Genomic DNA, 24596 nt, shown 5'->3' with positions numbered 1-24596 from the left:
TTTGTACTTTTCTGTGAGAGTTGAGCTCTGTTCCTGCACTGTCCCAAGCTCCTTGTGCTGGGCTTGGGGCCTTGCTGGTGGCTTTCACTGGGCCCCAGGGCCTAGCTGATGGCTCGCTAGACAGCGTGCAGAGAGGTAGGATCTCACTATTGGCCAGCCCCGGGGGTGGGACCTTGGTGTGCTGCTGGTCTGGGACTTTTGACTTGGGGGGCTCTGACCTTCTGCTGCTCTTGGACTTAGATCCTTCCCCTCCCTAGTGAGACGGACCTTTCCTGCTACGCGGTAAGTTGTTTCCCTGTTCCTAAATTGGTTCTGAGATAGTTTTCAAGTTGTTTGGAGGGGAATTCAGGAGCGATCCAGGGAGTTTCTTCCTCACTCCACCATCTTGGCACTGAAAGCTCCAAATTTTCATATACATTTTCTGCTTAAAGAATAATTGTATTTTATTCTGTTCCTGAATTAGGCAAAATGTTTAGACAACTCTTAGCATTAGAAAATAAATGTAATATTCATTTAATGCTATCCACTGATTTCAGTGTCCTCACTGCAGAAGGTATGTACTTAGAAAAAAACCATGAAAACCTAAGTCACATAAGTTCTCAATGATGACAGCCATAGTAGATAGAAATAGCTTTATTTTTTCCATTAAATTTCATCAAGTAGAGTGTTCAAAAAGCATTTACAAAAGCAGTAAATTCACAACATGCAGTTCTCATCTTACATTCACTGAAAATGAATATACTAAAGTAAGTACCAATTAAAATGGCATTTTTCAATTATTACTATTCCTTTTTCATTTCAAGCTGACAACATTAGTTACTTTTAGTTACCGGGCAATTATAGTCATTTTCCTTCTTTATTTATACTAAAATAATCCACTGCCTAAAAATCGAACCTTAATGTTATTCAGACATTCTGAACAGCTCACTTAAGTCATATATTCTACATTAAACATAATACATGCACTTGGTATTATCAAAATAATTTTAAAAATAGACTAAACAGTGTTGAAGACTTACTTACATTTATAATAATAATTCCTCACTTGCTTAAATAACTGAAACCAAGAAGAACATAGGCATTAGAACTTAACCTCAATGTTTTGGAGCATTAAAAACTCAAATAAACATTTTTTAAGATAGCAAAAAGCTGAGAAAGCTGAAATAAAATAAAAACAAAATGGCAGACAAATCCTAAAGCTCTGTTCCCATGACATGAAGGCATAAATTAATTCATAATCTGAAAGGGTCAGTAGTACAGTTGTAGATTCAAAATTTTGAAACTAAATACTATGACTTTTTTTTTAATGGTTCTTGTGATACCCTTAAATTAATGACTACCAATATAAAATAATAGAATGGCTTAACAGAATGGCTTGCTAACCCCAAAGCTCAGAAACCTCTTTTCTTGGGTTCCTCTTCCCCAACATAGCCCTTTTAGGTTCAGCAAGCTTTGCAGTAAAAGAACAAAACTTTCACTTTTGAAAAAAAAATTGCTATTCAGGTTAATCTTAAAGAGAAGACTATGAATACAGACTTTGGATAAGTGAACTCCAAATCCAATTTGTTTTGTAAATTCACTAAAGCCATGCTACAACGCTAGACTCATGAGTCTATAACATGGACCAATGTTAGAAATTATGTGTTATGCCGGTAATTAATCCCCTTACAAAGAATGTTGCCTATCCTGGATTTTGCAGTAGAGGGGACTTTTATTGCATGGTGCTGAAGAGTAAGTTTTAGTCTTAAGCTTCATGTGTTCTTTCCAAATACTGTAAGATAAAGTGTCATTATAAAGTTATAAGATTTTTCTCCTTTTAAACAAAAAGGACTTACACATTCAAAAGTTGTCATTCAAAGTACAGATCTTGGGAGCTCATTTCAATAATGCTGATACTACTCAAAATATTTTTGGAACTTATCTTTAGGAACTGCTGTTAAAAGCAGTTTATGTCTAAGCCATTCAAGAAATCAGTCTCATTACTTAATAACAGCCACACTTTATTTAGGACCAAAAAATATATTAATACTTACCACCACTGTGGGTAATCAAAACAATGTACCACAATCTGTCAAGCAAATTGCCCAAAGAAGCGTCCTCAAATGCTTTTTGCAATGGAAGCATTATTGGAAGAAGTATAAAGCCTCCTAAAGTGGTGACCTTGAAGGGGCAGCCTTCATTTGGATGCAAAAAAATTGCTCACATTACTTGATATTATTTGGGTCAAGTGAAAAGTGTTCTCAGTTATGACATTTGAGGATCACATGTCTTAGAAGACTAAACCAAATGTACAGTATATTTCTCATATCTGGCTTCTGACAGTTTCAAACTCCTACTTTTATTCAGAAAAGAAGAATGAGCACAAAGATTTCAAGGGGGCCAACAGACAAGGAGCTGGGAAACAAAGCAGGGGATATGCTCCCAGCCTTTGATCAAAAGAATATTCTGCATCTTTGAGTACTAAACCCAGCAATGCTTAAAAGATTGACCTTGGTCTTCCTTCTGAGCTGAAGGAGAAGACTTCGTGAAGGAACGATGGGTGATCCATCTTCCTAAATAATATAAGTCATACAAGTAGTCTGTGACAAGAGAAGTTTGAAAAAAAATACTAATTTAGACTATTTACAATAGAAAAATAATTATGCATTCTAAAAAGTCTCAAATTAATTTTATGACAAGGAAATGGACAGAGGGCACTCAGATATAAGAAAGACTACCTTTGGATTCATGTCTCATTAAATATTATCCTTTAGTAAAGCTAGGAAGGTGGCTAGATAATACTTAATTTTTATCAGTAATCTGAGTCAGGTGTCATATTCAAGGAAAGAACCAATGTGGAATTTTGACTCCACCTTTGACTTCTATAGAATTTGGATCATGAGAAATGCTAAACAGTTGCCTAAAAATCCATCTTTCAAGATTATTGCAACTTCAGCAGATAACGTATTTAAAATAAAAATGTCTAATGTTCCTGTTTCTGTTCTTAAAAGCATTATCCAGCTTCATTACATAAGGTTATTCAATGTGTAACCTATAGGATTTAGCAACATATACATATTTTCTTCAAAAACACAAGTCTGCTAAAACTTAAGTAATGCCTTAGTTTTCAAATGTGCCTTTTGGAAAATTTCTTTTACTGAAATTTCTGTCTTTTAACTGAACTGAGGCAAATAGCATGCTTTAATTTTGCCAAAAGAAAAATCAAAGCACATCTATGATTCAAATCACTTAAATGAACCTTAATAATTTTTATTTACCACAAAGAATCAATAGATGACAAGTAGTCTAATGTAGCTTGAATAAAAAAACAAAAATCTCCAATCTTTCAAAATCTTCCAAAATCTTATAAGACTAAATATTTAGGCATATTTTTTAAAATCTCCCTCTATATTACATACTTCACAAACATTTCACTTTAAATATTTCAAGAGTCATATAATAGTTAAAAGAAGATGCTTAATTTTAGATGACTGCAATACTATTCTGCAGCTCTATTAACATAGAAATGTGTTAATCATAATAAAACGGAGTGCAATCATGTAATACCTAAGGTGAAAGTGGAATCTTAATTCTTTAATAATTCTTTTTTTTCAACTTCTAAACAGTAACATCCTTTCTGAACAGGTCTGTCCCACCAAGTCTGCATACTGTTGAACGATGGCTTCATCACTTGGTCCCTTCTGTCGTTTTTTATATATGTTGTAAGGCATAATTGTTCTCTTGTAAAGTACCCGTAACCGGTCAAGTTCATTAACTCGTTCTTCATCAACTGCAATCAAATAAAACAATCCAAAAATTGTATATTAAACTACTATTCTTAGTTTTATTTAAATAAAAAACTGAACTGGAATCTTTAAAGAAGATATGTGGAGTCAAAATCCTGAAATGATTATATGTTAGCCTTTGGAATAGTAACATAATGAAATATGTTACAAGGTAAACAATTTAATTCAACAAATATTTATACAAAATAATACTCTAAATGCCTATCAAGTAGAAATTTCCTTCATCACCACATAAACTCAAAGCATTTCTGATTCAGAATGGTAAGAAACCTTGAGGTTAAGTGACTTATCCAGTGTGGCATAGGTAGTAAGCAGCAGAGCCAAGTCACTTTATTCCAAATCTAAGTCACCCAAGGCAAATTCCAGCATTTTACTGGACTGTGGAAAACAAGGCAATTTGGAATAATTATGGTCCATTTTTAAAAAGAAGTTCAAATACTTTATTAAATACTCAGATGGATCTCATAGATTTGGAAGCTCCCTCCAAAGATGCAAGCTGTAAACCCATTCACACTTGCCCATACTCTGTGACTCCCATAAATTCACCAAAGTGATAGATAATGTGCTAGAGGCCTTCCTCTCTTTCTCTTGACATCATAGGGGTATACCAGTGGAGCACTCTGCCTCCACACATAACCACTCCATCTTTTTCATAATCCTTTCTATTTCCCTCTGTGTGATAATCATTTTAAATTCTTTGGAAACTGCTGTATTCTCTGCCATATACTAACACTGGTTGAATATGAATGTTGGTATTAAAAAGATTGGCCTTTGCTTTTATGGGAAGATTTGGGCTTAAGATTAAAGGTGTTCTGCAATTTTCTGAAGGCAACCCAGCTTTACTCTCCCTCTTGTTTAACTCAAGACATAATTCACTGTCCATCTATCATTACTGTTGGTCCCAGATATACATACCAATGGATAAGCTCCTAAATGTATATTGTAATATGGACAAAAGAATTCTATAAATTAGCAACTTTTAAAATCTTCAAGTCTCATTTACAAATCTGACTTAAAACTTCTCTGCATACCACCCAGAAGCACAAACACCTGTAATGTGGTCTTCAGCTGACTCATCATTTTTACAGTAAGACAGCCTGCTGAGCTAGAGATCTCTGAAAATGACATCATGAAGCAAAATAACAGCATTTCATTAGGGGCACAGGACCTAAAAATAAAGCAGTTTTCTATGTATATCAGTTTATTTTACACATTTTCCCTTAACACATTAGAAAATTCTGTAGAGACTCTATGAAATTCCCAATAGCACTTCAAGTAAAGCAAGCATGGAATGATTTTCACATTAAAGGTCAAATGGTTTCAGATTTAATGCTCCAAATACCTCTTTAGAATAGATAAATGCAATTATGTGGTATGAATTACCTGTAGCAAAATATTAACATTGATATCAAATGTCATCTCCCCAACAGGGCTCTGTATTGGATCCAGGGAATGTCTAGTAATTTTAATAGTAATTTAAAAGGTAACAGGGAAGGTAATTCTACTGCTTCAAAAATCAACACTTCAAACATTTTTTTTTGAGATTTTTTATTTTTAGTTTACAACACTTGGTTCTGCATAATGTTGAATTCCAGATTTTCTTCCCCCTCTCCCCTGCTCCCTCCCCAAGATGGCATAGAATCCGATATATCTTCTACATGTAACTTCACATTGAACTTACTCGCACAATAGTCAAGTTGTAAAGAATTATGTCCAATGGAATGAATCATGAGAAAGAAGAAACAGAGTCAAAAAAACACAACCCAAGAACAAAAACAAAAGAGAAAAAAAAAAGGGGGGGGGGAAGGCAAGCATAAAGTGTGCCTCAATCTACATTCAGACTCCATAGTTCTTTCTCTGGATGTAGATAGCAGTCTCCATTGTGGGTCACTTAAAACATTTTAAAGTCAAATATAAATGATTTGGTAGGTATTTATGCATTTTAAATTAGAATGTCTATCTTTTCAGGCAATCAACTCCATTAACCTCTTGTTTTAGTCTAACAGATAATAAGGATCAAGAGTTACTATTGCTTATGCTGATACCATGCTTGAACCTTAGAAATTACAAACAAAGATTTTATTAACCACATTTTGACCAAAGAATGATCTAGGCTAAAAGTTAGGAGATATTTAGTAGGCCTGATCACTGCAACATAATTTAGTGGCACTTTTAGTAATTAGATTTCTACACTTGACCTTATCCAAATTTCTTAAAATATCCATGCTTTCGATGGAATTCCACATGCCTCTCTTCTAATCTCCTCCATGTGTTCTGACAAAACATTCTTTACTGACTGCCTAGAAGTGGAGTCATTCCCATCTTCTTATGGTTCTCACCCTGGCAGCCAACTCTAAGGTACTACAGCACTATACTTAGCCCTCTATGTTGAAAGGTTTGCCATGATGCAACCAAGTGAGAAACAGGAGATTGCTCGGGCTTGCCAGTGATAAAATCCAATACTGTTAGACATACCTACGATAAATCTGTAAGCATTAGGAATCAAAGCAAAGTTAATGGAGCAGCTTCTCTTCATTTTAATCAGACATCTAGGGTGTGAGCATTATGACCATTTTTTACTTTCAAGGTTGATCAAACAATGTTGCTATCACTCTGTACAATGTTCTCCTGATTCTATTCACTTCACTCGGCATCACTCGGTTTTTCTGAAATCCACTTTCTCATCATTTCTTATGGAATAATAGTATTCCATTACATTCATATACCACAACTTGTTCAGCCATTCACCAGTTGATGGGCATCCACACAATTTCCGATTCTTTGTCACCACAAAAAGAGCTGCTATAAATATTTTTGTACATGTGGGTCCTTTTTCCCTTTTGTATGATCTCTTTGGGATACAAACCTAGTAGTGGTATTGCTGGATCAAAAGGTATGAAGTTTTATAGCCCTTTGGGCATAGTTCAAAATTGCGTAGCAGCTGTTCTTTTAGAGATACAAAGCCTTCTCTATTACTATCCTATGTATGTCCAACTTTTCTTAGAATCAAAGAAGTAAGTTCTTGATACAGAAATTTATTTTAACAACTAAATATACAATCTCGCCTAGATACAATAGAAACTGTGTTAACAGTAATGCACAATTTATCTAGAGTTCAGGTACCTAAGAGCGTCATCTACTCAGAATACAGCCTTAAACTCAGACATGAGAAAGTGTCCTCTGAATAGCAAAGAAAACAGCTATCATAAACCATGTACTCTGTTCCACTGGACAGATGTGGACCCATCCTGGAGCATTCCTTAACATAATTATGTGTAAAATAGGACAGTAGAAAAAAAGGAAACATTCAAAAAGTCACAACTGAATGAGAAGATAAAAAGGGAGAAGATGAGGCATGAGAAGCAGAAACCAGCTGAATGACTGAGGGAAAATATAATAGTTAAAAGTTAACTTACAGAGAAGTCTCCAGTAAACTGCTACAGAGCTCTGCCTGTTGAACCTTTTTATCCATGATTTAGATGGCAAGATAAATATTCTATTTATACAAATGACACAAAACTAGAAGTGATAGTTGCCATACTGGATGATGGAATTCAGAGGCTGACACAAATTACTGAATTTGTTAAGCTGAAATTTCGTTCATTTATATTTCGATGGATAGATCAACAATCTTGTTACATGGTTCTTCCTCCAAAAGTCCAGATTACAAACCCTCTATATGCTTTTTTATCTTACACAAATGTCATCTAAAAAGCCCTACTATGGTGCCTTAAACTGGCCTAGAAGTGACCTGGAGGTCTTAGAAGGATAATTCAACAGACAAGTTGTAGCATGGTGGAAAAGTGAGGATGATCCTATACTAGCTTAGTTTAGAGAAGTTCATCAGTGATTCAGTACCTAGATAATGAGAAAAACCTAAATACACAGGGATGAATGTACAATGCTATACACTGAGGTTAAAAAAAAAATTAACTGTTCAAGGAGAGAATAAGGAAAATGTGGCTTGACAGCAGTTCAAGTACAAAAGACCTGAAGTCAACAGAAAATTTGATATACAAGATCAAAGAGTAATATAATGTAAACATCAAAAACTAATTACAAGGGACTCAATAAGGTCAGACTGTTTACTTTTTATATGAAGAAATGTAAAATGTATGTCTAAGATTGCTATTAGTAATTGGGTAGTTTGAAAGAAAAACTGGGGTATAGCTGAGTATCATGAGACATTAAAAATAGCAAACCATATAGGAAAAGGTAAAAAGAGTAATCTTATACAAATGAAGTGCTAGAGGAAGAAACGACACAGGAACTAGATGGGGGAGAAGGGCTGTTAGTTCTGGAATCCTACTCTGCTCATGAATGAGTTAAAGAGAGAACAATACATATATATTTAGAATGACATAAAAGTCTCCTAAATTCAGAAAGAAATAAAAGGCTAAGGGAGTGGATGGTGGAGGGATTTTAGGGTGGGAGAAAGGATAAGGGAGGGATCTTAGGTGGGGAAGTAGGTTAAAGTAACAGGACAGCAAGGTAGCGGGCAGGAGTAAAGTAGAAGAATTAGGAGGGAGAGGAAATAAGAGATACACATAAACGTAAAATAAAGATCAGGAATATAATATATTAGGGAAAAATAATCCTCTCTGACTTGTGTTAATTCTAAGCACTTTGATATCAAATGCACTTACAGATGAAGAGCTCTGAATGCTGTTGGGTGTGTTACAATAGGTATTCATTCCTTTCATATATAGACCACGCGGCCACAGAAATCACTTTCAATTCTTAACATTCTGTGAATCTTCGGAAATATGCTTTGTAAATAACTTTCTATGTAATAGGTTATTCCTAATGTCATTGAGGCTCTAAATTGAACAGTGAAGAATAATAATGAGCACATTAATGCCTTCTAGAAATAGATTGGTACTTTTTTTTTCCATGAATAGCCAAACTTACTGAATTTTTCCAATGCTGTCTCATTTTGATTAAAAAATAAAAACAGCAATATCTGTAAATCTTCTGCTATTACCCTTTTTCAAACTTATCTGTTCAGTAAATGAATACTCAAATTACCTATGACACACAGTAACCAACGTGCACGTACTATAATCTCTTTTTTGCCCCAACACGTTAAGATTAAATCTCAGTCATATGAGGACAATGGCACAGTTACTTTGATTCAAACTTAATTTCCACATTCTACTGATGAGAATATAATTTAGTCAATCTAGATAATATTATTAAGAAAGAAAGATTTTAAACAAACAAAACTGGTCTTTTTGGGCTCGACTTTTTAGAAGTAACTCCAAGAGTATCTTTAAATAAAAATGGGGTTGAGGGGATAGGGATTTTAAATCTGAAATACAAATTAAGATTCTAGCTAAAGGAAGCCAAAGATAAAAATCTACAATTATTAAGACTTTGGAAAGAAAAAGGATCTCGGTAAGAAGTCAATATACAAAAAAGTAAAAAGAACTTGTTATTTAGGAAAAAAAAGTATTGTTATTGTGGCAACAAAGACTAAAGAACTTGTAACTTTTTCTCATGAGTTTCAATTTTCTTTTTACACAACAGTTAGCACATTTAGGTGGACCCGTTAAAGAATATAAACACAAAAAAGGCAACTAGAAGAATATTCTGATAATACTTTTAAATACAGATTGTACCGGAGGCGGAGCCAAGATGGCGGCTGGTAAACAGGGACTGGAGGGAGCTCCGTAGGGAGCCCCTCCAAAAACCTATAAAAAATGGCTCTGAACCAATTCTAGAACGGCAGAACCCACAGAACAGCAGAGGGAAGCAGGGCTCCAGCCCAGGACAGCTTGGATGGTCTCTGGGTGAGGTCTATTCCACACGGGGCTGGGAGCTGGGAACGGAGGAGCAGAGCCCAGCCTGAGCTGCGTGGACATTCCAGACCAGAAGCCGGCGGAGGGGGCCCTAGCGCCCTGAATATGTGAGCTGCGGCAGTTACCAGACCCCTCGACCCACAAACACCAAAGACTGCGGAGGTTAGTGGGAAAAGCTGCGGGAGTGGAAGGAGTTCGGAGTTTGGCTTCCAGCCCCAGGGGCAGAAGAGGTGGGGCAGCTACAGCTGTTGTTACTTCCAGCTCCAGGCCCACCTGGTGGGAGGAATTAAGTGGCAGATCAGAGCAGGAGTGCAACAGCCTGCTGAAGATCTAAGCTCAGTCTGGACTGGGGGTTCTTGGGGAAGGAGTAGTGCTGGTGCTGACAGAGCTGGCACCTCCCCCCCAAACGTGGAACATAGAACTCGTTAGTCTACAAGCAGTCATACCCCACTGAAAAACTCAAGGGTCAAGTTAGTTGGTTGGGAATATGGCCAGGCAGCGAAAACGCGCCCAGATTCAGTCTCAGACTTTGGATTCTTTCTTTGGTGACAAAGAAGACCAAAACATACAGCCTAAAGAAGACAACAAAGTCATAGAGCCTACAACAAAAGCCTCCAAGAAAAACATGAACTGGCCCCAGGCCATAGAAGAACTCAAAAAGGATTTGGAAAAGCAAGCTAGAGAAGTAGAGGAAAAATTGGGAAGAGAAATGAGAAGGATGCGAGAAAACCATGAAAAACAAGTCAATGACTTGCTAAAGGAGACCCAAAACAATACTGAAAAATACACTGAAGAAAACAACACCTTAAAAAATAGACTAACTCAAATGGCAAAAGAGCTCCAAAAAGCCAATGAGGAGAAGAATGCCTTGAAAGGCAGAATTAGCCAAATGGAAAAGGAGGTCCAAAAGACCACTGAAGAAAATACTACCTTTAAAAATTAGATTGGAGCAAGTGGAAGCTAGTGACTTTATGAGAAATCAGGATATTATAAAACAGAACCAAAGGAATGAAAAAATGGAAGACAATGTGAAATATCTCCTTGGGAAAACCACTGACCTGGAAAATAGATCCAGGAGAGATAATTTAAAAATTATTGGACTACCTGAAAGCCATGATCAAAAAAAGAGCCTAGATACCATCTTTCAAGAAATTATCAAGGAGAACTGCCCTGATATTCTAGAGCCACAGGGCAAAATAGAAATTGAAAGAATCTATCAATTGCCTCCTCAAATAGATCCCAAAAAGAAATCTCCTAGGAATATTGTCGCCAAATTCCAGAGCTCCCAGATCAAGGAGAAAATACTGCAAGCAGCCAGAAAGAAACAATTTGAGTATTGTGGAAACCCAATCAGAATAACCCAAGATCTGGCAGCTTCTACATTAAGAGATCGAAGGGCTTGGAATGCAATATTCCGGAGGTCAATGGAGCTAGGATTAAAACCTAGAATCACCTACCCAGCAAAACTGAGTATCATGTTCCAAGGTAAAATATGGATTTTCAATAAAATAGAGGACTTTCAAGCTTTCTCAGTGAAAAGACCAGAACTGAATAGAAAATTTGACTTTCAAACACAAGAATCAAGAGAAGCATGAAAAGGTAATCAAGAAACGGAAATTGCAAGGGACTTACTAGAGTTAACTGTTTTGTTTACATTCCTACATGGAAAGATGATGTGTATGATTCATGAGACCTCAGTATTAGGGTAGTTGAAGGGAATATGCATATATACATATATATATATGTTTATGTATATATATGTGAATGTGTATGTATGTATATATCTATGTGTATAAGTATGTATGTGTATGTATGTGTATATACATATGTGTGTGTTTATATATGTATATATAGATATATATATGTAAAAGAGAGAGAGCAGACACAGGGTGAGTTGAAGATGAAGGGGAGATATCTAAAAGAAATAAAATGAAATTAAGGGATGAGAGAGCAACATACTGAGAGAGGGAGATAGGGAGAGACAGAATGGGGTAGATTATCTCGCATAAAGGTGGCAAGAGGAAGCAGTTCTGTGGGAGGAGGGGAGAGGGCAGGTGAGGGGGGAATGAGTGAACCTTGCTCTCATCAGATTTGGCCTGAGGGGGAATACCATACATACTCAGTTGGGTATCTTACCCCACAGGAAAGAAGAGGGAGGAGGATAAAAAAAAAATAAAAGAGGGTGGGATGATGGAGGGGAGGGCAGATGGGGAATGGAGGTAATCAAAACAAACACTTTGGAAAGGGGACAGGGTCAAGGGAGAAAATTCAATAAAGCGGGATGGGTTGGGAAGGAGCAAAATGTAGTTAGCCTTTCACAACATGAGTATTGTGGAAGGGTTATACATAATGATACATGTGTGGCCTAGGTTGAATTGCTCGACTTCTTAGGGCAGGGTGGGTGGGAAGGGAAGAGGGGAGAGAATTTGGAACTCAAAGTTTTAAAATCAGATGTTCAAAAACAAAAAAAGTTTTTGCATGCAACTAAAAAATAAGATACACAGGCAATGGGGCGTAGAAATTTATCTTGCCCTACAAGAAAGGAAGGGAAAAGGGGATGAGAAGGGAGGGGAGTGATAGAGGGGAGGGCTGACTGGGGAACAGGGCAACCAGAATATAAGCCATCTTGGAGTTGGGGGGAGGGTAGAAATGGGGAGAAAATTTGTAATTCAAACTGTTGTGCAAATCAATGCTGAAAACCAAATATGTTAAATAAATAAATTTAAATTAAAAAAAAAATACAGATTGTACCAGAATACAGTATATCTTAATTCAAAGCTTATACTAAACACATCAATATCTTCTTGCATTTCTCTTCCATATAGGAAAAAAAAAAGAAGGCACCTATTCATTTAGCAGGCACTATCCTAAGGGCTTTACAAATATTATCTAACTTGGTCTTCACAACTATCCTGGGATGTAGGTACTATTATTATATCCATTTTACAGTTGAGGAACCTGAGGAAGACAAAGGCTAAGTGACTTGCCCAGAGTCAAACAGCTAGTATCTGAGGCAAAATTTGAACTCAGGTCTTTCTGACTTTGGGCTAAGCACTTTATTCACTAAGTCACCTCATTATCACTATATAGCATTCTACTAACTTTAGAAAACAATGAAAAAATTACAAAATATATTCTTATTTTCTAGACAGTCTATATAATAAAGTCTATGATTTTTTTTTTTTACAGTCAGTGATAAACTCTACATTTTTAAGATCACCCAAGTATAAAGAAATTGGGATTCACTTTTTTGGTACATTCCACAAAACTAATATTAAGAAACACGTAAGGGGTCACAAGCTAAAAACTCCTTATGCTTATGAAAACTTCCACTGTATGTTTGATAACATATTGAAAATAATATTTTGTCATCATTAATTTAACTAAAGTGCCAAAAATTGTTTTCTGAGCATTCTGTATTGCCTACCTCTCAAGTATCTGCTCTCAGAAAAACCGCAAGACCCAAGATGACAAGAGACTTTTGGATACTGAGGCTATACCTTTAAGAGGATCATAGAGACAGTTAAATGACATTCTGAAGAGAATTAAAACTGTTAACAGATGTACTGAGGAGAGAAAGGTTTTTAAAAGGACATTTCAAGGAGAGTTTTGGTTCATTCAAGGGAAATGCTTTGTTGCTGTAGAGCCTTACTTTTCCCCAAGTTTTGGAGCACAAGGGAAAAAGGCAGAGAATCAGAGAAGACAGGTGTGTGACAGGAGTATGTTAGAGCAGAGACCAAATGTAGTTGAGTGACAGTTGATGAAAATAAAGTACAGTTAGCAACTTTTCCTGCCAATGATTTCATAAAACTTAAGAGGTCAACTCTGGCTGTGAGCCCCATCACAAACTATACTTTGTTTAAATATTAAACCATGTTCATAATTACTTACTGATGCTAATATATTACATGTCCATTAATAGCAACTTTGTCTAAGCTTATAAATTTGGCATTTGAGAAGAGGAAGAGGAAGGAGAAGCTAACCTATGGGAAAAGAAATTTACCCAAGGTTGCTTTGGTATAGGAGCCAGACTAATTAGCCAGTTTTAATTTTGATAATTAATTTAAAACTTTTCAGAGAATATCCACTTAGAAAACTTCTGAACCTAGTGACAGAAAATCTGTAAGGCAATAAACCAGTAGCACACCATAGGGAAGAGTGCATAGTTCACAGCCTAGCCTCACATACCCATTTCATACAAGTCTTTTTTTCCCCTTTGAAATTAATTTATTTTTAGTTTTCAACATTCAATTCCACAAGCTTTTGAGATCTAAATTTTTCTCTGCCTCTCTCCCCAACCCCTCCCCAACGGCATACAATCTGATACAGGCTCTACATATACATTGATATTAAAAAGAAACAAAACAAAAAAAGAGAGAAAGAGCAAATAGTATGCTTTGATCTGCATTCAGACTCCATAGTCCTTTCACTGGATGTGGATGGCATTTTCCATCATGAGCCTTTTGTAACCTTGCATTGAGGAGAAGAGCTAAGTCTATCAAAGTTAGTCATCGCACAATGTGGCTGTAACTGTGTACAATGTTCTCCTGGTTCTGCTCACCTCACTCAGCATCAGTTCACATAAGTCTTTTCAGGTTTTTCTGAAGTTGGCCTACTCATCGTTTCTTATAGCACAATAATATTCCATACAAATCTTAAGTGATCCCATAGTGATTCTGTGGTCAACCACACTGTTATAACATACAGTTCATGTTTTTCTAGGGACCTGGAGGATTCTTGAAAAAGATGCCAGCTTACAATATCATCAGGATTTATGGTATTTTGAGATTAAAGATTAGTCCCAAATACGTTGCAATTCTATAAATAAACCCATCATCCCTTTGATATTTTAATTTTCAACTAAAACTCTGGTAGACAATAATTTATCAATTTTTTACAAGTCAAAAAATTGCCATGGGAAATAAGCTGTGTATCACAGGTGCTTCAAACTCAAAGATTCTAAGAGATCAAAGCTTCACTTCTCCTTAAGGGAACTTAACTCATTTGTTGTTCTTAAACAGACTTCATAACTGCTATTTCTTTCAGAATACAATCTTAAATTCTATATTCTTTGTTATTTATTATCATTTTAGCTTCTCAGGACAAAAATTCTAAAATGGCAAAGGAGTTAGAATACAAGTTAATGGATAAGATCGTGCAAAAAAACTGTGGCATAACAATGAAAAGCTTTAGATTTTGAATGAATGAAAAATAAAGCAGTCAAGATATCACTCAACTGACAGTCACTTCAGAGAGTAAATATGGTTTAAAAATCTTATAAAAGCAGACACTTAAAATTCATGAACCAATTTGTCCATCCCCCAGATTTTTCTGTGTGAGGGCTTAGTAGAATTCCAAGGACCTGGCTATGTACATACATACACATAACAAAAAAATGAAAATACAGAATGAGTCAACCAGTTCATTCTTCAAGTACTGTAAATTTTTCTGATGGAAGACTCAAAAGTTACTTTGGGAGTACATCCTATAGAATTATACTTGCTGACATCATAAGCACTCCTCCATAAAGAACATTGTTGCTAAGAGAATTTAGATATAAAGATTTTAGGGTATAGTGATATGATATGAAGAAATTTATTGATGTTGAGTTAGTTTACTGTTCTGACTAGTAAGCTAGATCTATTCACTTGACATAACATCCAAATTTAAGAGCTGAAATTAGAAAGCTAGGTGAGACATTAAAAAAAATCATAGTAGCATGCTACTTACAATGTTCCCTCAAATAAGTGTTGTTTTGCAGTGATGTCACTGAGAGAGCAAAGCCAAATCCAACTATAATATCCACAACTTGCTGTAATATTTGTTTTACCTGTCACCTCGAATCACCTTGGCTTGACACAGTCTTTGACAGAAATAAATGAACCCAGCCCAGGCCTGCCTAAGATCAGCACCCTCTGCTAGACCAGAGGACTGCTCCCCAAATACCTCAATGACATACATCCCTCCATCAGCCTCCCAGATGAACAAACACCAACCCATAGATAATCCAGCTCTCTCTCTGCAATACCTTTTAGAGACTTTAAACTTTTCTCCTTATTTGTCATCCATTACTGCCCCTACAGTATTATGCCCCTCATCCTTATAATTAGGCAGTGATCATTTAGGAGAAAGCTCTCCCTGCCCTCTGCTCATATTCTCTCATCTTCATCCACTCAGCTCAACTCCAATCATGTCCAAATCTAACCTTGCCCGCTCCCTTCCACTGTGCCCTCTAGAATTTCTGTCCAATAGCTAATCAACTTTCTTCCTCCTGAATCTCTATTAGCCCTTACTGAGACTGGGCTCTCCTTTGATGACATTACATTGCTAGCTATCTTTTCCAACAATGGCTATACCTTCCTCTCACATACCCATCACTCTGTCCCGAAGGCGGTGTTAACATCTCCTGTACACTATTCTCTCCTCTCTTGGTTTGTGGGATAATACTCTCTCTTGAGTCTATTCCTACCTGTTGGCTCCGTTGGTCTCCTTTGCTATCTTGTCGTCTACATCATGACCCCTCCCCCCAACTATGAGTGTTCCCCTAATGTTCAGTCCTGGGCTCTCCTCTATTCTTCCGCTATTCTGAATTCTTAACATTCCTCTGTGTTATAGATCTCTTTGGCAGTCTGGGTAAGCCTACAGATTCTTTCTCAGAATAATGTTTTTAAATGCATAAAATAAAATACATAGTACTACAAAATAAACTAATTATATCGAAACAGTTATTGTGTGTGTGTGTGTGTGTGTGTGTGTGTGTGTGTGTATTTTAAGTTCACAAACCCCAGGTTAAGAATCCCTGCTCTTCTCAATAACCTCATCAGCTTCCATAGGTTTAACTATTATCTCTAAGCAGAAAATTTCCAAATCTATATATCCAGCTCCATCGTCTCTCCGAGCTGCAGGCCCAGATTACCAAGTGCACATCCAGCAACTTCTGGGTATTTCAGCCTGGATATCCCAGAGAACTATTACACTCAATATGTCTAGAACTGAACTCATTAGCTTTCCTCCAAGCCCATTTCTCCACCAAATTTCCCCATTTTTGTCACAGGTACCATCAGCCTTCCACTGTCTCATCAGTTGTCAAATTTTGCCATGTATGTATATGTGTGTGTATGTTTTTTATCTTCTCAACAATGATCACATCCAAGTCTTTTTCTTCACACACATACCTAACCACTATCGTTCATTACTTCTCACCCAGAATGCTGCAACAGTCTCCTAATTGGTCTCCTTCCCTCAAGTCTCTCATCATTCTAGACTTCTACATACTACTACCAAACTAATTTTACTTTTATACAGATTGACCATATTGCCACCCTATTCAATCAAACACAGTGGCATCCTCTGAACTCTAGAATAAAATATAAAACTCCTCTGTTTAACTTTAGAAGACCTACACAACCAGACCCCAATCACCGTTTCAGCCTCTTTGGACATATTTCCCTTCCCACAGTCTGTGATCTAGCCAAACTGCCCTTTTGTTCTGTTCTTCCTTCATTACAAGACTCCATTTTCCATTTTCAAGCCTTTGTACTGGCCATTTCTCAACCCTGGAATATATTCCCTCCTTACCTCTCCTTAATAGAGTCTCTCTCCTTTAAAATATTCAGGCATCACCTTCTTAATGAAGAGTCTGATCATTAACTTTATATTTGAGCTACATATATTTTTATATATTCTTTTTGACTTCCCAATTAGAATGTAACTCGCTGTGAGTAAGGACTGTTTCATTCTTTTGCACCTATATCGTTAGCACCTAACACAGTGTCTAGCATACAGCTGACACTTAAATATTTACTGGTTGAAAATAAGTGGCTTTGGTTTCTGTTCTCAGCTCAAGAAGCTCCTGCCCTGATTCTACAGAAATGATTCGTAACATTATCTAATTTCACGTTTTTGTGGAACCATTACTATAGGAAAAGTAGGGAGACAAATCTGTACTAATTAGTAAAACTAAAGAAAAAGTTTTTTTTTTAAATTTGCTCAATACAGGAAAGAAATCTTAATATAATTTGGTCTTATATATCCATATATATATATATATATATATATATATATATATATATATATATATATATATATATATCATATTTAATGCACAATTTTAGAATATGAAGTTTTAAAGAAGAAACGTCATGCTCTTACTATTAAACAAGATATGAGAAACTGATTAATTACAACTTAGTTTGGTGAAATCATAACATTCAACACATAAAACAGTTTATTCTCAAGATTATTTTGTCCAGCAGTAACAGCAGTATAACTTTATTATTAAACACACTTAGTTTAAAAACCCTGTTTAATATTAAAAGGACATAAAACAATATAAAAATCATATCCAAGTGCATGTAAAAACCAAATGATTTGGTTTTGTTTTTTCTGCCTTTTCTGTGATCGGACTTGCAAGTACTAGTTATCTAGTTCAAATGCTAATAAGCACTTTCTATTACTTTGATGAACATGTGTGATGCTCAGAGTACTACAACTTAAATAGTACATGAAAAGTAATATAGAACTGTCAAGTCACCGCCCTAGTCAATCTGTGCTAAAAAATGGCAATATAGGATAATGAAATACACATTACACTTGCTAAAGATGCTAATAAAGAAACTGTTCAAAACCCAAGTAAAGGATGATAATTATAGTTAAAATAATGCACTAAGTACAAATATGTTACATGTATTTAATATTCACATGTGTTTAATATTCAGTTAATATTAGGAATAATTTCAAGCTAGCAGAGCCCTGACCTAGATCAACACAGATGGAAAAAAAATGTAAGAATTTAAAAGAAAATGTAAAGTTTTGTTCAGTCTAGAATGAAAAAATAAATGGAGAATTACTAACAATACAATGTAAATTATCCATTATACCATTCGGGATCAATGCTGAAGCCATAAAAATGGTCTTTAAAAAAAAAAAAGCAAATCTCTATGATTGGCAACTTGTAAAGATGTCTTCAAAGAAAGTAAGTTGTGCAGGACGCTTAAAGAATGGATTACAAACTGTTAGCAGTATTTCAAGCCAAAAGAATGATTTGATTGTTTGATGTTTTAAAACGTTCCAAAACCAGTAATATGGCTTAAGGGACATCAATTACTGCCCCGACATACCAGGTTCTTACCAAATGAAAATAGCTCCTTTCCAGACTTAATGGTGGTTAAATACAAAAAAACCTGAAACTAAATGTAATTCAGACTTCATAGCAATAGTAGTATTTTCATGTACATTAGATTTTCCAAAATATTTATAATATATTATCTCCTTTTTGACTAAAAAATGATCTTCTTATCAGGCAGTTGTTTTATCATCGTTTTACAGAAGAAACATGGTCCAGCATCATAGTAAGTACTGGTACTGGTACCTGTCTCTTGAACACTAAAAATATCAATTGTCTTTTTCCAACTTGCACCAACCAGTACACCTGGTTAATGTTTTACAACATTAAAATGAGTCTTATTTTTGTAATATAACAAAACATAGTAATTAGTGAAATTGCAACAGAAAATCTATATTTATAATCTTTTGAGAAATGAAATCTGGAATTCAAAAGCCATCAAAACTTGAGAATTATGCCAGAGTAGTGTAACATGTAATAATAACAAAAATATGTGTTATTATTATAGCTAGCCTTTATATAGCACCTACTATGTTTCAAGCACTTCAGTTGTACATGGATAGTTTCAGAGTCTTTACATTTTCTCTGTTTTCATTTCTAGACATTATCAAACCTACACTCAATTACAGTAAATGCTTTGAAAGTTAAGAGTACTGAACTACATTAGAAAGATATTACATATATGAAAATTCTGTAAGATCTACAGATGATTCTATAATAATACTTATGTTTATATAGTACATTAAAGTTTACAAAGCTCTTTCCTTACAACAGCCCTGTGAAGCAGCTAGTATACATATTATTACTACCTCAACCCTACAGATTTGAAGTATTGAAAATATTATCATAAATATTTTACCAACATTATCAAGGGATATTTAAATAAGAGCAGCAAATTACAACTTGACTTCTTTCAAACTATTTGTTCATTAAACATTGGTTTATATTGGTATCCAATTTCAGCCAAATGAACACATTTAAAATTAAGTGTTAGCTAATGTACACCGCACTAGTAAAAGCAGTGCTTTGGTTTCCTTTAATTAAAACCAGCAAGAACAAGTCATAAAAGGAAATACAGTAAAATAACCAGGATGTTCTGACTAAGCCAATTCTTTGCAGTTCCGTTACTCTAGCAGAAAAGAAGCTGGCAATCTTTGAAATCAGTATTCAAAAGCAGAATATATCTAGCTTTCAATTATCTATAGGATTTTACTGTTTCAGAAATGAAGACCAAAGAAGACATGGCACTGCAGGCAGAACTTAAAATCAAAGTTTGTACAGATGAATTTGTCCACATACCATGTAGTCAAAAATGACTCGCTCTGAGCCTAAAGGCATGTCTTTTCTTTCTGACTTGGAAATCAAACTTTAGAACCTTACAGACTAAACACTTTGACAAATACAGTCAAAATTGATAATAAACCTGACTTGCTTTTGCTGAAACAGTAAGTCATTGTACTTTAAGTCCTATTATTTTAATACTCAAAATGAATGGGGGATGTTGAAGATCTTTCCTGTACAGCACATAAACAATTGTATTAGGATTCTCTAAGCTTACTGTAATTCACAGTAATGTGAAAAAGAAACTTTACACTTTCCATCTTCAAAAAGATTTTAAATAAACAAATGTATAAAATGACTTACACCACATGAAAATTCAAGACTTTCAAAACAAACCTGAACATCTGCAACACCGACAAAGGGCTTAGTATAATTTTTCAAAGTATTCTGAGAAAATATTTAACAGACAGCTACATACCAACTGCAAACTAAGGCTATGAAAGAAATACTGAATCACAAAAATAAAGGCACACTCTCAGTAAAGGTTGGAGCTGAGAAGCCAAAGCTATATGAAAACACCCTTTTGCAGTGTAAACAATGGATTTCCACATAACAGATTAATTTTAATGTTAATTTGAAATGGCCATGTGTAATGCCTACACAAATTGTGTATATCTACATAATATATGGGGCTAAATCTCCACCCTCCCTAGCTCAGGTGGCTATGAACTAGTTATAATAGTAATCCACATCATTCACAACACGACACTTTAATTTTTACAAGATACTTTTCTCACAACCACACTTCGAAGCACATAGTATACATTTCATTATGCCTTTTTTGTAGATGTGGAAATTGAGGTTCAAACCTCTAAGTTTGTTTCCCATAGTCATAGCTAATAAGTTTCAGGCAGAATTTGAACCCAGACCTTCTGACTCTAATTCAAACACTTTTTCTACTATCTTGTTAGACTCAACTGGGGAGTGACTAAAAAAATTATATGTGTATAGTGGGATGTTATTTTATTGTACAGTACGAAATGATGAAGAATTCATGCAAACACACAAAAAAATTTTGGTTGAACTGATACAGAGTGAAATCATACCTACGCAAGGTAGAAATTAGATCTTTCCCTTTCCACCCAGTGTACAACACAACTACTTAATGTCTGTAAATGAAAGATCATTAAAAGGAAACCAGCTCAGAGTGATCCTGGAGAACCTATAATGAAACAAACCATTCTTCCTCACAAAGGTGGGGAATTATTTGAACAGGCTTGGATGTTTTAGCTCATTCTTCTGTATAAAAAGAGAGGATTCAACAGCAGTGTAGTAGGGAGGTTTATGTTAAAATAAAAGATTTTAGCAAGAAGACAGCAGGGGAACAAAGTAAAGCCTTGTTGGGGCTGGCCTATTAGAACTGGACACAGGAGACCCTTGCTCAAGCTGATCTGCTCCAAATTGAAAATTTCAGAGAAAAAAGGGTTAAGTCTTCTAGGGCATGGTTTCTGGTCCAAACATCAAGTGGCTGGCAAGAAGATGGCTTTGGAGTAACCTTACTCCAAAAGGGAGTAAGGGTAGAAGTCAGGCTCCTCGAGTTAAGGCTGCTTCGGAGGCCATGCGGTATGCAGGAAAGACTACTGAACTTGGTTGCAGTTTTGAGACTTGCATTCAAATACCAGTTTTATAACTTATTAGCTATTTGACTAGACAAATCACAACTTCACTGGGCCACAGATGCCTCATCTATAAAATAGAAGATAATAATATCTGTACTACCTGCCTCCCAAGATTGTTGTAAGAAAAGCTGTAAGTTATCAGTTATTCTCTAAGGTGAACAATTCTTATAATCAAATTGACATTACTATAGTACTTTAAATTTCATTTTCATAATAAGTATTTTTGTTTGTTAAAGTTGGCAAAGTGCTTTATTTTTCAAATTTAATTTTCCCAATTAACAAAAATCTATCTTCTCTCCCTCACATTAAAGTACTCCCCTTCCTATTAAACAAAGAAAAACAAAAACAAAACCTTTGTAACAAAAAAGTGTAGTCAAGAAAAATGAATTCTTGCACCAGTCATGTCCAAAAACTATGTCTTGGTCTGCCTGAGTACATTACTTCTATGTCAGGAGGTGGGTAACACATAATGAATCCTCTGGAATTGTGGTTAATCATTGCATTGATCAAAGTTCTTAAGTCCTTTAAATTGTTAGTCTTTACAATGTAGTTGTTATTGTATAAATTGTTCCTCTGATCTGCTCATTTTACTGTTATCAGCTTCATAGAATTCTTCCCAGGTTTCCCTGAAACCATCCCCAACCATCCCCATCATTTCTTACAGCACAATAGTATTCTATCATATTTGTTCATCCAGTCCCCAACTGATGAGCATCCATTTTTTTTTTTAGTTCTTCACCATCACAAAATGAGCCGCTGTAAGTATTTTTGTACAAACGGCTCATTTTCCTCTTTCTTTGATCTCCTCAAAATAGTAATGGCGTCACTGGACCTAACTTCTGCGGTATGATTCCAAATTACTTTCCAGAATGACTGAACCAATTCACAGGTTCACCAACAATGCATGGTGAATCCCTGCAAGTGGTCACATCATTCAAATTTGCACTGAATATATCCATTGGGCAAAAAACAATTACCATATTTTAAATAATTATAAATTTGAATACATACAATTACTTCTAGGGAGTTGTTACCTGCACAAATCAAGATCTTGGTGTATGTCTGTTTTCCCACAGTTCCTTTAGAATTTCTCATTTTCTGGAGTTTGTCGATTTTTCTCTAGCTAATGGATGAGGTAGAAGCTTAGAGTTGCTTAAATCTTCTTTTCTCTGATAATTAGTGATTTGGAACATTTTTTTTGCATATGATTCCAGATGAGTTACTCACTTTGTTGGTAACAGTAATTTCCATGCCAGGATCTGCGCGCGCACTCGCTCTCTCTCTCTCTCTCTCTCTCTCTCTCTCTCTTCCCCCCCCCCCCTAAATTTCCTAGCTAAAATTATTTTAGGCCATTAACAATTCATTAAAAAGCCTGAATTTAATCATCAAAACTACTGGGTACTGGCTAAGAAACAGAATGGTGGATCAGTGGAATAGTTAGGAACACAAGACATAGTGGTCAATGACTGTAGCAATCTACTGTTTGATAAACCTAAAGACTCTTGTTTCTGGGTTAAGAATTCACTATTTGACAAAAACTGCTGGGAAAACTGGAAAACATGATGGCAGAAACTTGGCATAGACCAACATCTTACACTGTATACCAAGGTAAGGTCAAAATGGGAACACGATTTAGACAGAAAGGGTGATACTATAAGCAAATTAGGAAAGCAAAGAATGAATAGTTTAGTTGTCAAATCTATGGAGAAGGGAAGAATTTATGACCAAACAAGAGATAGAGAACATTATGAAATGGAAAATAGATAATTTTGATTACATTAAATTAAATTAAAAAGTTTTTATACAAATGAAGCCAATATAACCAAGATTAGAAGGGAAGCAGAAAGCTGGGAAACAATTTTTACAGCCAATATGTCTGACAAAGGCTTCATTTCTAAAATATATAGAGAACTGAGTCAAATTTATAAGAATACAAGTCATTCCCCAATGGATAAATGGTCAAAGGATATGAACAGGCACTTTTCAGATGAAGAAATTAAAGCAATCTAGAGACATATGGAAGAAAGGCTCTAAATCACTATTGATTAGAGAAATGTACATTAAAACAACTCTGAGGTACCACATCACACCTATCTATCAGATTAGCTAACATGACAAACAGGAAAATTATAAATGGTGGAGAAGATGTGGGAAAATTGGAACACTAGTGATTGTTGGTGGAGTTGTGAAATGATCCAACCATTCTGGAGAGCAATTTGGAACTATGCCAAAGGGCTATAAAGCTATGCATACCCTTTGATCCAGCAATACCACTACTAGGTCTGTATCCCAAAAGAGATCATAAAAAAGGGAAAAGGACCCATAGGTACAAAAATACTTTTATAGCAGCTCTTTTTGTGGTGGCAAAGAATTAGAAATTTAGGGGAGACCCATCAATTGGAGAATGGTTGAATATGGTATATGAATGTAATGGAATACTATTGTTCCATGAGAAATGATGAGCAAGCAGACTTCAGAAAAACCTGGAAAGAGTTACAAAAACCGATGCTGAGTGAAGTGAGCAAAACTAGGAGAATATTGTACATAGTAACAGCAACATTATGTAATGACCAACTTTGATAGACTTAACTCTTTACAGCAATGCAATGATCTAAGATAATTCCAAGAGACTTGAGATGGAAAATGTCATCCACATCCAGAAGAAGAACTATGGAGTCTGAATGCAGATCAAAACACACTATTTTCTCTCTTTTTTTTTTTCTCTCATGATTTTTCCTTTTTGTTCTGATTCTTCTTTCACAACATGACTTATATGGAAATAGGTTTGATATGATTGTACATGTAAAGCTTATATCAGATTGCATGCCATCTTGGGGACTGGGGGAAAATTTAGAACTTGAACTCTTATAAAAGTGAATACTGAAAACTAAAAGTAAAAAAATTAATTTAACTTTTAAAAAATAAA

General features: G+C 35.3%; 1 protein-coding gene across 7 annotated transcripts in view; it reads right to left on the bottom strand.

Annotated features, from left to right (window-relative positions):
• Positions 1–617: 617 nt before the first annotated feature.
• The window catches only part of ATE1 (arginyltransferase 1), a 198208-nt gene continuing 174229 nt past the window's right edge, over positions 618–24596 (bottom strand). For all 7 annotated transcript variants that reach the window (XM_036735165.1, XM_036735163.1, XM_036735166.1 and 4 more), the window contains one exon: positions 618–3769. In XM_036735165.1, coding sequence (XP_036591060.1) covers positions 3591–3769 — 179 coding nt within the window. In that variant the 3' untranslated portion in view covers positions 618–3590. The remainder of the gene's footprint in view (positions 3770–24596) is intronic.

Source organism: Trichosurus vulpecula, chromosome 8 (genome assembly GCF_011100635.1).
Source record: "Trichosurus vulpecula isolate mTriVul1 chromosome 8, mTriVul1.pri, whole genome shotgun sequence".
Lineage (NCBI taxonomy): Eukaryota > Metazoa > Chordata > Mammalia > Diprotodontia > Phalangeridae > Trichosurus > Trichosurus vulpecula.
Note: the sequence above shows the minus strand (reverse complement) of the source record. Positions and strands in the feature narration are given on the sequence as shown.